The sequence below is a fragment of the Triticum urartu genome, chromosome 3A, assembly GCF_056163025.1.
Source record: "Triticum urartu cultivar PI428250 chromosome 3A, HENAU_Tu73, whole genome shotgun sequence".
NCBI classification, from domain to species: domain Eukaryota; kingdom Viridiplantae; phylum Streptophyta; class Magnoliopsida; order Poales; family Poaceae; genus Triticum; species Triticum urartu.
In genome coordinates, this window is record NC_141875.1 from 433123894 (window position 1) to 433136719 (window position 12826).

The 12826-nt window shown below is 39.8% G+C and overlaps 1 protein-coding gene and 1 pseudogene across 1 annotated transcript; both read left to right on the forward strand.

Annotated features, from left to right (window-relative positions):
- The first annotated feature begins 2120 nt into the window (after positions 1-2120).
- Positions 2121-3217, forward strand: LOC147979974 (uncharacterized). Its single transcript, XM_087516803.1, has 2 exons — positions 2121-2552; positions 2642-3217. The coding sequence occupies exons 1-2, from the start codon at positions 2238-2240 to the stop codon at positions 3215-3217; spliced, it is 891 nt and encodes a 296-aa protein (XP_087372929.1). The 5' UTR covers positions 2121-2237.
- A 302-nt stretch (positions 3218-3519) lies between these two features.
- Positions 3520-4854, forward strand: LOC147979975 (uncharacterized; annotated as a pseudogene).
- Positions 4855-12826: the final 7972 nt, after the last annotated feature.

Consider the following 12826-nt stretch of genomic DNA (forward strand, 5'->3'; position numbering starts at 1 on the left):
AGCTACTAAACTCCTAGATAATATTATGGTTAATTATTCTCAATGGCACACCGAAAGATCTACTAGTAAAAAGGTTCATCCAATAGAAGAGATTAATGTTCTGAGTGCAAGATGGATGAACTTATGAAATTGCTTGTTAATAAGAGTGTTTCTTCTGATCCTACTGATATGCCTTTGTATACTTTGATTGAGAATAATAATGAATCTATGGATGTGAATTTTGTTGGTAGGAACAATTTTTCTAACAACGCGTATAGAGGAAACTTTAATTCTAGGCCGTTCCCTAGTAATTCCTCTAATAACTATGGTAATTCCTACAACAACTCTTATGGAAATTTTAATAAGATGCCCTCTAATTTTGAGACTAGTGTTAAAGAATTTATGATTTCGCAAAAGAATTTCAATGCTTTGCTTGCAGAAAAATTGCCTAAGATTGATGAGTTGGCTAGGAACGTGGATAGAATTTCTCTTGATGTTGATTCCTTGAAACTTAGATCTATTCCACCTAAGCATGATATCAATGAGTCTCTCAAATCTATGAGAATTTCCATTGATGAGTGCAAAGAAAGAACTGCTAGGATGCGTGCTAAAAAAGATTGCTTTATGAAAGCGTGTTCCTCTAGTTTTCATGATAATAATGATGAAGATCTAAAAGTGATTGATGTGTATCCTATTAAATCTTTGTTTTCCAATATGAATCTTGATAAAGATGGGACTGGAGATGAGTCAACTTTAGTTAAAAGGTGTCCCAATGATTCGAAGTTTTTAGATCTTGATGCAAAAATTGGTAAAAGTGGGATTGAAGAGGTCAAAACCTTACATAGCAATGTACCCACTGTTTTGGATTTCAAGGAATTTAATTATGATAATTCTTCTTTAATAGATTGTATTTCCTTGTTGCAATCCGTGTTAAATTCTCCTCATGCTTATAGTCAAAATAAAGCTTTTACCAAACATATCGTTGATGCTTTAATGCAATCTTATGAAGAGAAACTTGAATTAGAAGTCTCTATCCCTAGAAAACTTTATGCTAAGTGGGAACCTACTATTAAAATTAAGATTAAAGATCATGAGTGTTATGCTTTATGTGATTTGGGTGCTAGTGTTTCCATGATTCCAAAAACTTTGTGTGATGTGTTAGGTTTCCGTGAATTTGATGATTGTTCTTTAAATTTGCATCTTGCGGATTCCACCATTAAGAAACCTATGGGAAGGATTAATGATGTTCTTAGGGCGTGTTCAGGGGCTCTCTCGCTTCTGAAATCCTCAAATCCAAACTCGGATTCCAGCCGAACGGTTCCACTCCTGGTTATTGGACCAAGAAGCTGGCTTGAACCTGCGTACAAATTTGACGGAGTCGCGGAGCTGGAAAAACCTAACTCCGAGGAAATTATGAAGCTAGATTCATAAAGAATTACGGAAGGGTGCCACCGCCAAGTGATCGATTGACCGTTCCCTCGAGGCAACTCCACCAGATGCACAACTCCTCTTTCCCCTTCCCGTAACCCTAGCCGCCGCACGCAGCAGCCATGGCGGGCTGCACCTTCAGCGCCCGCGGCCGCCGCTCGTCCATGCTTTGAAGCCATCCCCGCCCTGCTCGCCCTCGTCCGCCGCCGTCGCGGACCGTCTCCTCCGTCCTCGACCACCCATCCCCGCCCTCGTCTGCCTCCGTCACCGACCGGCTCCTCCGTCCCCGACAAGTCATCCCCATCTTGCTCGCCGTCTTCCGCCGAAGAACCCGACGGCTGTGTCGATTCTCTTCCTCCCCGACCACCTCTTCCGATTTTTTTAAGGTGATGCCCTCTTTGTTGTCCGACCACCTCTCCCTGTACATGTTCATGCTCTGTTGCTACATGCTCTACTGCTATATGTTCAGAAAAGAGATGCAGAACATGCTTTCTGCTATATGCTCTGCTGCTATATTTAGAAAAGAGATGTAGATGTTACAGTACATGCTCTGCTGCTATATGCTCTAGTGCTATATGTTCGGAAAAGAGATGTATATGTTCAGTATATGCTATGCTGCCATATGTTCAGTACATGCTCTGCTCCTATATGTTCAGAAAAGACATGAATATTGCTATTGCAGTATTGCTGCAAGTTGATTGACGAGTGCATGTTCTGCTGCTATATATCTTGATTGCATTTTCCTGCTAGTACATAATGATAGCAACAGCACTTGTACATGTTTTTTTATAGTTAAGCACTCACATATTTTTTATAGTCAAGTTCAGAGCATGTCTTCGAGCATGACTGCCGAGTGGGATGAAGAGAACACTAGGATCATTACCAACTTGATGGTCATGCAAGTGCGGGCTGGAAATAGGCCAAACAAAATCTTGACCCCTAGTGCATTCGACGAAGTGGCATTGCAATTCAAAGTGAGAACCAGATTGGACTACACGAGCCACCAAATGAAAAACAAATGGGACAAGCTGAAAGCAGAATACGCTTTATTCAAGAAGCTCAAGCTAAAGGAGACCGGAGGGGGATGGGACTTTGTTCTCAACACTGTCAAACAAGATAAGGAGTGGTGGAAGAAAGCAAAAACTGTGAGTTGTCATGTTTATGGATTGCATTTATTTTTAATAAAGTCGTATAACATTTGTTATTGCTAATATTTGTTTGCAATGTATTGTAGGACCTTCTAGGTTGCGGCAAGTTCCAAAAGCGTGGACTACGCAATGAAGAAAACTTGAGCATTATGTTTGAGGACATCACCAGTGATGGCACAGATCATTGGAATCCTTCAACAGGCATATCCCCCTCCTCTAGTGCAGCAATACCAGATACCATTGATATTGAAGCGATCACAGATGTTGATTTGTTAGAAGATCCCCAAGTGCCACCTTCTCCTGCTATGCCACCTTCTCCTTTCGTGTCATCAACGAACAAGAGGCTTGGAAAAACCATTGATGACAAGCACAAGAAACCTAGGACTGCACAAGTGATGCAGGATGAGATTAGACAAATTAAAAACATTGCTAAGGAGTCCCAAGAAACCGTTCGATCATTCATAAAGAATGATGATGCCACTTTTGTTGCCACTACCATGAATGAAGTGCTTGCTTGTGGTATTTTAGAGGGAAGTGATGAACACTACATTGCTACTGAGTTGTTCATCAAAAGAGAGCAAAGAGAGATGTTTCTACACATGGGTGCTGGCGCACGTAAAGATTGGCTTCGTAGGAAGTTTGCGATGACGTATGGGAAATAGGTGGTTCCATTAGATGGTTTCTCATGTCTTTTGTTTATGTATGCACTATTGAACCATTTTATGTATGCACTATCTGGATGATATTTATGTAATGTTGAACCACCATTTTCTATTTGGATGAATTATTGGTAATTGCTTGTTCTGGGTACTTGCACTTTTAGGATGAATTATTGGTACTTGAATGCTAGTTGGTATCTAACAAATGCATGATTCTGGATGTGTAGATGTCATGTGATGATGATAGTGATGATGACAACCAATATGAATTGAAGAAAAAATTGATTTGTCTTCATTCTGAGCATATGTCGGTCATTTGTGAAGGAGCAACAAAAATAGTTGGAAAGTATTGCAGTAGTTGGATCATGAAGAATTAGCCTAGGAAATCTATCTTGACGGGATTTGGATGGTTGCAAGAGACTATTGGAACACCAGGGGAGACCTTTACAATGTTCAGAATGAAGACAAGAGTTTTCTTTCAGCTTCATGACTTGTTGGTGAAGGACTATGGTCTCGGTTATTCTCCATTTGTTAGCAGCTATGAGTCTCTTGCTATGTTCTTGTGGACCTTGGGGGGTTGTGAATCAAATAGAAGGACCCAAAATCATTTCAAACATTCACTTGACACTATCCATCGCAAGTTCCATGATGTGCTGCGTTGTGTGGTCATGATGTCTTCCCACTACCTCAAGCCGAAAGACCCCAATTTTCACACTGTGCATCAAAGGATCCTTGGTGATAAACGAGCATATCCACACATGAAAGACTGCATTGGTGCAATAGATGGGACTCACATTAGAGCTTTGATTCTAGAAGACAAGCAAATCCGATATATTGGAAGGACAAGTGCAGTCACTCAGAATGTGATGGCAATATGTGACTTTGATATGCATTTCACTTATGCTTCAATTGGACAACCTGGTTCTATGCATGACACAAGTGTGCTATTTCATGCAATGCATGCGGACAAGGCCACCTTCCCCCATCCTCCAAAGGGTGAGCATGTGGACTAGGCCCCCTTCCCCCATGACTCAGAATGCTAGAACTCATTTCATGTATGCCAATTCTAACATTCATTCTTCTCTTTATTTTCCATAGACAAGTACTACCTTGTGGATGCTGGCTATCCTAATAGAAAGGGATATCTCGCACCGTACAAAGGTGAAATATATCATGTGCCTGACTTTCATAGAGGTGTTCCACCCAATACTCCTAAAGAGAAGTTCAATAGGCTCCACTCGTCCAAACGCAATTGCATAGAGAGAGCCTTTGGAGTGTGGAAGATGAAATGGCAGATTCTTCTGAAGATGCCAAGCTACTCCATTGAAACACAAAAGATGATTGTTGCCGCTACTATGACTTTCCACAACTATGTTCGCTTCCATGATGAAGAAGATATTCACTTTGTTCGATGTGACAGGGACCCGGACTATGTGCCAGCAATTCCGGAATGATACAAGAGATTTGTTGTTCCTTCTCATGCATCAGATACATCAACTACAGCGGAAAATGGTGAAGACATGGATGTGTTTAGGCAAGAACTAGCTACAGCCATTGCTCTAAGTTGGTGAGGCATTGTTGATACTTGTCCCTTTTGATTTGCAAACTTATGCAAAACTACGAGGTGAAGCATTGATGTTAGAGACATTTATGTGCCCCTTTTGATTTGCAAACGTATGCAAAATGTGAGGCTTAAGTACTATGAAACATGTGTGCAACCTGATGCTCATGCCATGGTATGCACTGTTTCAAAATCTGCACATTCATTATGTGTTTAAAATATGGGTTTTCTCTCTCTGTACTTGCTCTCGGTTTAGCCTCTATTACTAGGAAAATCGCTACAAGCAAAAAAGTACTACTTTTTGTTACCTTGCTCTCTATGCATACTGAAACTGCTTTTGTATATAGAGAAATTGGAACAGTACAAAGAAAAGGGACAGTACACATCACCAACGAACAGGCCAACCATTCCTGTACACAATGCAAAGAAAAAAATCATACACAACAGCCCACTACTGCCCAGGCCTGGCCAACCAAAACGGGCTGAATACGCAGTTTCTGGCCTTTTGGCCTGGCCGATCGCTGGCTCCCAGGAGCTGCCACACCGAACAGATCGCTAGCTCCAGGAGTTTACGTGGGAAGCTGGCTGGTGGAGTTGGGCACTGGAGTTGAGGATTTTGTGGCTGTGGGCAACTACCAAACACGCCCTTATTGTTGCAAATAGGAATTATGTGCCCATAGATTTCATTGTTCTTGATATAGATTGGAATCCTACATGTCCTATTATTCTTGGTAGACCTTTCTTTAGAACGATTGGTGCAATTATTGATATGAAAGAAAGAAATATTAGATTCCAATTTCCGTTAAGGAAAGGCATGGAACACTTTCCTAGAAAGAAAATTAAATTACCTTATTAATCTATTATGAGAACCACTTATGGATTGCATACCAAAGATGACAATACCTAGATCTATTCTTGCTTTCATGCCTAGCTAGGGGCCTTAAACGATAGCGCTTGTTGGGAGGCAACCCAATTTAATTCTTGTTTCTTGCTTTTTGTTTCCTTTTAGTAATAAATAATTCATCTAGATTCTGTTTAGATGTGGTTTTATGTTTTTAATTAGTGTTTGTGCCAAGTAGAACCTTTGGGAAGACGTGGGTGAAGTCTTTATGATCTTGCTGTAAAAAACAGAAACTTTAGCGCTCACAAGATTTGCTGCCATTTTTTACTGGAGAGTGCTATTAGGTTGATCATTTTTGCATATGATTAATAGACAAATTCCTCACGTCCGCCAATTTATTTCAGAATTTTTGGGGTTACAGAAGTATACGTTTGATACAGATTGCTACAGACTGTTCTGTTTTTGACAGATTCTGTTTTTCGTGTGTTATTTGCTTATTTTGATGAATCTATGGCTAGTATCGGGGGGTATGAACCATAGATAAGTTGGAATACAGTAGGTTTAACACCAATATAAATAAAGAATGAGTTCATTACAGTACCTTGAAGTGGTGGTTTGTTTTCTTATACTAACGGAGCTCATGAGATTTTCTGTTGAGTTTTGTGTTGTGAAGTTTTCAAGTTTTGGGTAAAGATTTGATGGATTTTGGAATAACGAGTGGCAAGAGCCTAAGCTTGGGGATGCCCATGGCACCCCAAGGTAAAATTCAAGTACAACCAAAAGCCTAAGTTTGGGGATGCCCCGGAAGGCATCCCCTCTTTCATCTTCGTCCATCGGCAACTTTACTTGAGGCTATAATTTTATTCACCACGTGATATGTGTTTTGCTTGGAGTGTCTTATATGATTTGAGTCTTTTCTTATTAGTTTACCACAATCATCCTTGCTGTACACACCTTTTGGATAGACACACATAAATCGGAATTTATTAGAATACTCAATGTGCTTCAGTTATATCTTTTGAGCAAGATAATTTTGCTCTAGTGCTTCACTTATATCTTTTAGAGCACGGTGGTGGTTTTATTTTATAGAAATTATTGATCTCTCATGCTTCACTTATATCATTTTGAGAGTCTTTTAGAACAGCATGGTAATTTTCTTTGGTTATAAAATTAGACCTAATATGATAGGCGTCCAAGATGGGTATAATAAAAACTTTCATAAAAAGTGCATTGAATACTACGAGAAGTTTGATACTTGATTGTTTTGAGATATGAAGATGGTAATATTAGAGTCGTGCTAGTTGAGTAGTTGTGAATTTGAGAAATACCTGTGTTGAAGTTTTCAAGTCCCGTAGCATGCACGTATGGGGACCGTTGTGTGACAAATTTGAAACATGAGGTGTTCTTTGATTGTCATCTTTATGAGTGGCGGTCGGGGATGAGCGATGGTCTTTTCCTATCAATATATCCCCCTAGGAGCATGCGTGCAATGCTTGGTTTTTGTTGACTTGTAGATTTTTGCAATAAGTATGTGAGTTCTTTATGACTAATGTTGAGTCCATGGATTATACGCACTCTCACCTTTCCATCATTGGTAGCCTCTTCAGTACCGTGCATTGCCCTTTCTCACCTTGAGAGTTGGTGCAAACTTCGCCGGTGCATCCAACCCCCGTGATATGATATGCTCTATCACACATAAACCTCCTGATATCTTCCTCAAAACATCCACCATACCTACCTATTATGGCATTTCCATAGCCATTCCGAGATATATTGCCATACAACTTTCCACCGTTTCATTTATTATGACACGCTTCATCATTGTCATATTGCCTAGCATGATCATGTAGTTGACATCGTATTTGTGTAAAAGCCACCATGCATAATTTATCATACATGTCACTCTTGATTCATTACCCATCCCGGTACACCGTTGGAGGCACTCATATAGAGTCATATTTTGTTCTAGTATCGAGTCATAATCATTGAGTTGTAAATAAATAGAAGTGTGATGATCATCATTAATAGAGCATTGTCCCAAAAAAATAGAGAGAAAAAAGAGAAAAGAAATAAAAGGGACAATGCTACTATCCTTTTTTCCACACTTATGCTTCAAAGTAGCACCATAATCTTTATGATAGAGAGTCTCTTATTTTTTCACTTTCATATACTAGTGGGAATTTTTCATTATAGAACTTGTCTTGTATATTCCAACAATGGGCTTCCTCAAATGCACTAGGTCTTCATGAGCAAGCAAGTTGGATGCACACCCACTTAGTTTCTTTTGTTGAGCTTTCATACATTTATAGCTCTAGTGCATCCGTTGCATGGCAATCCCTACTCCTTGCATTGACATCAATTGATGGGCATCTCCATAGCCCGTTGATTAGCCACGTCAATGTGAGAATTTCCCCTTTTTTCTTCTCCACACAACCTCCATTATCATATTCTATTCCACCCATAGTGCTATGTCCATGGCTCACACTCATGTATTGCGTGAAAGTTGAATTTTTTTTGAGATTACTAAAGTATGAAACAATTGCTTGGCTTGTCATCGGGGTTGTGCATGATGAGAGCATTTTTGTGTGACGAAAATGAAGCATATCCAAACTATATGATTTTGTAGGGATAAGCTTTCTTTGGCCATGTTATTTTGAGAAGACATAATTGCTTACTTATTATGCTTGAAGTATTATTATTTTTATGTCAATATTAAACTTTTATCTTAAATCTTTCGGATCTGAACATTCATGCCACAATAAAGAGAATTAATTTTAAAATTATGTTAGGTAGCATTCCACATCAAAAATTCTGTTTTTATCATTTACCTACTCGAGGACGAGCAGGAATTAAGCTTGGGATGCTTGATACGTCTCCAACGTATCTATAATTTTTTATTGTTCCATGCTATTATATTATCTATTTTGGATGTTTAATGGGATTTCTTTGAACTTTTATATTAGTTTTGGGACTAACCTATTAACCGAAGGCCCAGTGCAAATTGCTGGTTTTTTTTGCCTATTTTAGTGTTTCGAAGAAAAGGAATTTCAAACGGAATCCAAACGGAATGAAACCTTCGCAAGGATCGTTTTTGGAACAAACGCAATCCAGGAGACTTGGAGTGGACGTTAAGGAAGCAGCGAGGAAGCCACGAGGCGGGAGGGCACGCCCCAGGGGGTGGGCATGCGCCCCACCCTCATGGGCCCCTCATGGCTCCACCGACCTACTTCTTTCGCCTATATATACTCATATACCCTGAAAACATCCAGGAGCACCACGAAACCCTATTTCCACCGCCGCAACCTTCTGTACCCATGAGATCCCATCTTGGGGCCTTTTCCGGTGCTACGCCGGAGAGGGAATCGATCATGGAGGGCTTCTACGTCAACACCATAGCCTCTCCGATGATGTGTGAGTAGTTTACCACAGACCTCCAGGTCCATAGTTATTAGCTAGATGGCTTCTTCTCTCTCTGTCTGGATCTCAATACAAAGTTCTTCGTGATTCTCTTGGAGATCTATTCAATGTAATTCTTTTTGCGGTTTGTTTATCGAGATCCGATGAATTGTGGGTTTATGATCAAGATTATTGATACGTCTCCAATGTATCTATAATTTTTGATTGCTCCATGCTATATTATCTACTGTTTTGGACTATATTGGGCTTTATTTTCCACTTTTATATTTTTTTGGGACTAACCTATTAACCGGAGGCCCAACCAGAATTGTTGTTTTTTGCCTATTTCAGTGTTTCGGAGAAACATAATATCAAACGGAGTCCAAACAAAATGAAACCTTCAGGAACGTGATTTTCTCATCAGATAAGATCCAGGAGACTTGGACCCTCCGTCAAGAAAGCCACGAGGCGGTCACGAGGGTGGAGAGCGCCCCCACCCCCTAGGGCACACCACCTGCCTCGTGGGCCCCTCGAAGCTCCACCGACATACTCCTTCCTCCTATATATACCTACGTACCCCCAAACGATCAGATACAGAGCCAAAAACCTAATTCCACCACCGCAACTTTCTGTATCCACGAGATCCCATCTTGGGGCCTGTTCCAGAGCTCCGCCAGAAGGGGAATCGATCACGGAGGGCTTCTACATCATCATCCAAGCCTCTCCGATGAAGTGTGAGTAGTTCACCTCAGACCTTCGGGTCCATAGTTAGTAGCTAGACGGCTTCTTCTCTCTTTTTGGATCTCAATACAATGTTCTCCCCCTCTCTTGTGGAGATCTATCGATGTAATCTTCTTTTTGCGGTGTGTTTGTTGAGACCGATGAATTGTGGGTTTATGATCAAGTCTATCTATGAATAATATTTGAATCTTCTCTGAATTCTTTTATGTATGATTGGTTATCTTTGCAAGTCTCTTCGAATTATTAGTTTGGTTTGGCCTACTAGATTGGTTTTTCTTGCCATGGGAGAAGTGCTTAGCTTTGGGTTCAATCTTGCGGTGTCCTTTCCCAGTGATAGAAGGGGCAGCAAGGCACGTATTGTATTGTTGCCATCGAGGATAACAAGATGGGGTTTTTATCATATTGCATGAAACTATCCCTCTACATCATGTCATCTTGCTTAAGGCGTTACTCTGTTTTTAACTTAATACTCTAGATGCATGCTGGATAGCGGTCGATGAGTGGAGTAATAGTAGTAGATGCAGGCAGGAGTCGGTCTACTTGTCTCGGACGTGATGCCTATATACATGATCATACCTAGATATTCTCATAACTATGCTCAATTCTGTCAATTGCTTAACAGTAATTTGTTCACCCACCATAGAATACTTATGCTCTTGAGAGAATCCACTAGTGAAACCTATGGCCCCCGGGTCTATTCTCATCATATCAATCTCCATCACTTTGTTATTGCTTTGCTTTTTTACTTTGCCTTTTACTTTTCACTTTGCATCTCTATACCAAAAATACCAAAAATATTATTTATCATCTCTATCAGATCTCACTTTCATAAGTGACCGTGAAGGGATTGACAACCCCTAAGCATGTTGGTTGCGTTGAGCTATTGTTTTGTGGAGGTACGAGGGACTCGCGTGCAGCCTCCTACTGGATTGATACCTTGGTTCTCAAAAACTGAGGGAAATACTTACGCTACTTTGCTGCAGCATCCTCTCCTCTTCGGGGAAATCCAACGCAGTGCTCAAGAGGTAGCAAGAAGAATTTCTGGCGCCGTTGCTGGGGAGTCTGCGCAAAAGTCAACATACCAAGTACCCATCACAATCCCTATCTCCCTCATTACATTATTTGACATTTGCCTCTTGTTTTCCTCTCCCTCACTTCACCCTTGCCGTTTTATTTGCCCTCTCTCTCTCTATCCTCCCTCTCTTTCTCTATTTGCCTCTTTTTGCCCGTTTGCTTTTCGTTTGCTTGTGTGTTAGTTTGCTAGCTTGTCGTTATGCCAAGTTCTTTACCTTCTGCCTCTATGTCTGAAATTGGGGAAATTATTGTCGATATGGACAATAATAATATCATGAAAAATTTTGATGCTCCTGCTAAAGAACCTACCATCTTTCATACAAAAAAATTCGGTGTTGGTAGTGGTAATATTATTGGAAAAGGAGTTATTCAAGATTTCTTTACTTGTGCCGGTGCTTTACCTTCTATGGGTAGTTCTATCCTTCACAGAACTAGTAGTCTTGAGGACGCTATTGCCATGCTTGTAGTTGAACTTGAAAGACAATTCATGCACATGCATCCTTCCATACAAAGGATTTTTCTGGATTTTTCTAATATTGAGCATTCTTCTATTAAGCGTGCCGCTACTATCTTTTTGGCTCATGAGTTTAGATTCATAATAAAAGAAGCCAAAGAAATCTTTGCGCATTATAGGGTGGACGCTTGCCATCCTCCCATAGAGGCTATCCTCTTTGATCAAGAAGAAATAATGCATTTTCAATCTCTAGACTATATTGCTTTTAATGAAAATCTTAGAAAAAGGGTTCCTACCAATGTTTTAGTTGATAGAATTTCTGAACTTAATGATGATTTGTCTATTCGAAATAATGAACTAGGATATCCTCTTGAATATAGGCTCACAAAGTTCTGTCAAAAAATGCTTATAATGATGAATTGGTTGTGCATTATGAAGGACCAAAGGAGGAACCTATACCTCTCAAGGTTGATCTTGGGGACTTTTGTCCCGTTAAATTTAGCCCTTTTAATTACTTTTGCTTGCCTCAAAGAAAATTTGCTGCCGAACATAGAGAATATGAAATGAGTATTAATAATCTATCTTACTATTATGGCAATACCTAGATCTATTCTTGCTTGTTATGCCTAGCTAAGGGCATTAAACGATAGCGCTTGTTGGGAGGCAACCCAATTTTATTTTTATTTCTTGCTTTTTGCTCCTGTTTAGTAATAAATAATTTATCTAGCCTCTGTTTTGGTTGTGTTTTTTTTGTTTAATTAGTATTTGTGCCAAGTCGAACCGTTGGGAAGACTTGGGGAAAGTCTTGTTGAACTTGCTGTAAAAAACAGAAACTTTAGCGCTCACGAGAACTGCTGTCATTTTTATTTGGAGAGTGATATTTAGTTAATTATTTTTGCAGATTATTAATAGACAAATTCCCCACTTCCAGAAATTTATTTTAGAATTTTTGGGGTTCCAGATCTTGCGCTAGCTACAGATTACTACAGACTGTTCTGTTTTTGACAGATTCTGTTTTTCGTGTGTCGTTTGCTTATTTTGATGAATCTATGGCTAGTAAAATAGTTCATAAACCATAGAGAAATTGGAATACAGTAGGTATAACATCCATATTAATAAACAATGAGTTCATTACAGTACCTTGAAGTGATCTTTTGTTTTCTTTCGCTAACGGAGCTCACGAGATTTTCTACTTTAAGTTTTGTGTTTTGAAGTTTTCAAGTTTTGGGTAAAGATTTGATGGATTATGGAACAAAGAGTGGCAAGAGCCTAAGCTTGGGGATTCCCATGGCACCCCCAAGATAATCCAAGGACACCAAAAAGTCAAAGCTTGGGGATGCCCGGAAGGCATCCCCTCTTTCCTCTACTTCCATCGGTAATTTTACTCGGAGCTATATTTTTATTCACCACATGATATGTGTTTTGCTTGGAGCGTCTTGTGTTATTTGTGTCTTTGTTTGTTAGTGTGCCACGATCATCCTTTCTGTACACACCTTTTGAGAGAGCCATACATAATATGGAATTTGATAGAATAATCTATGTGCT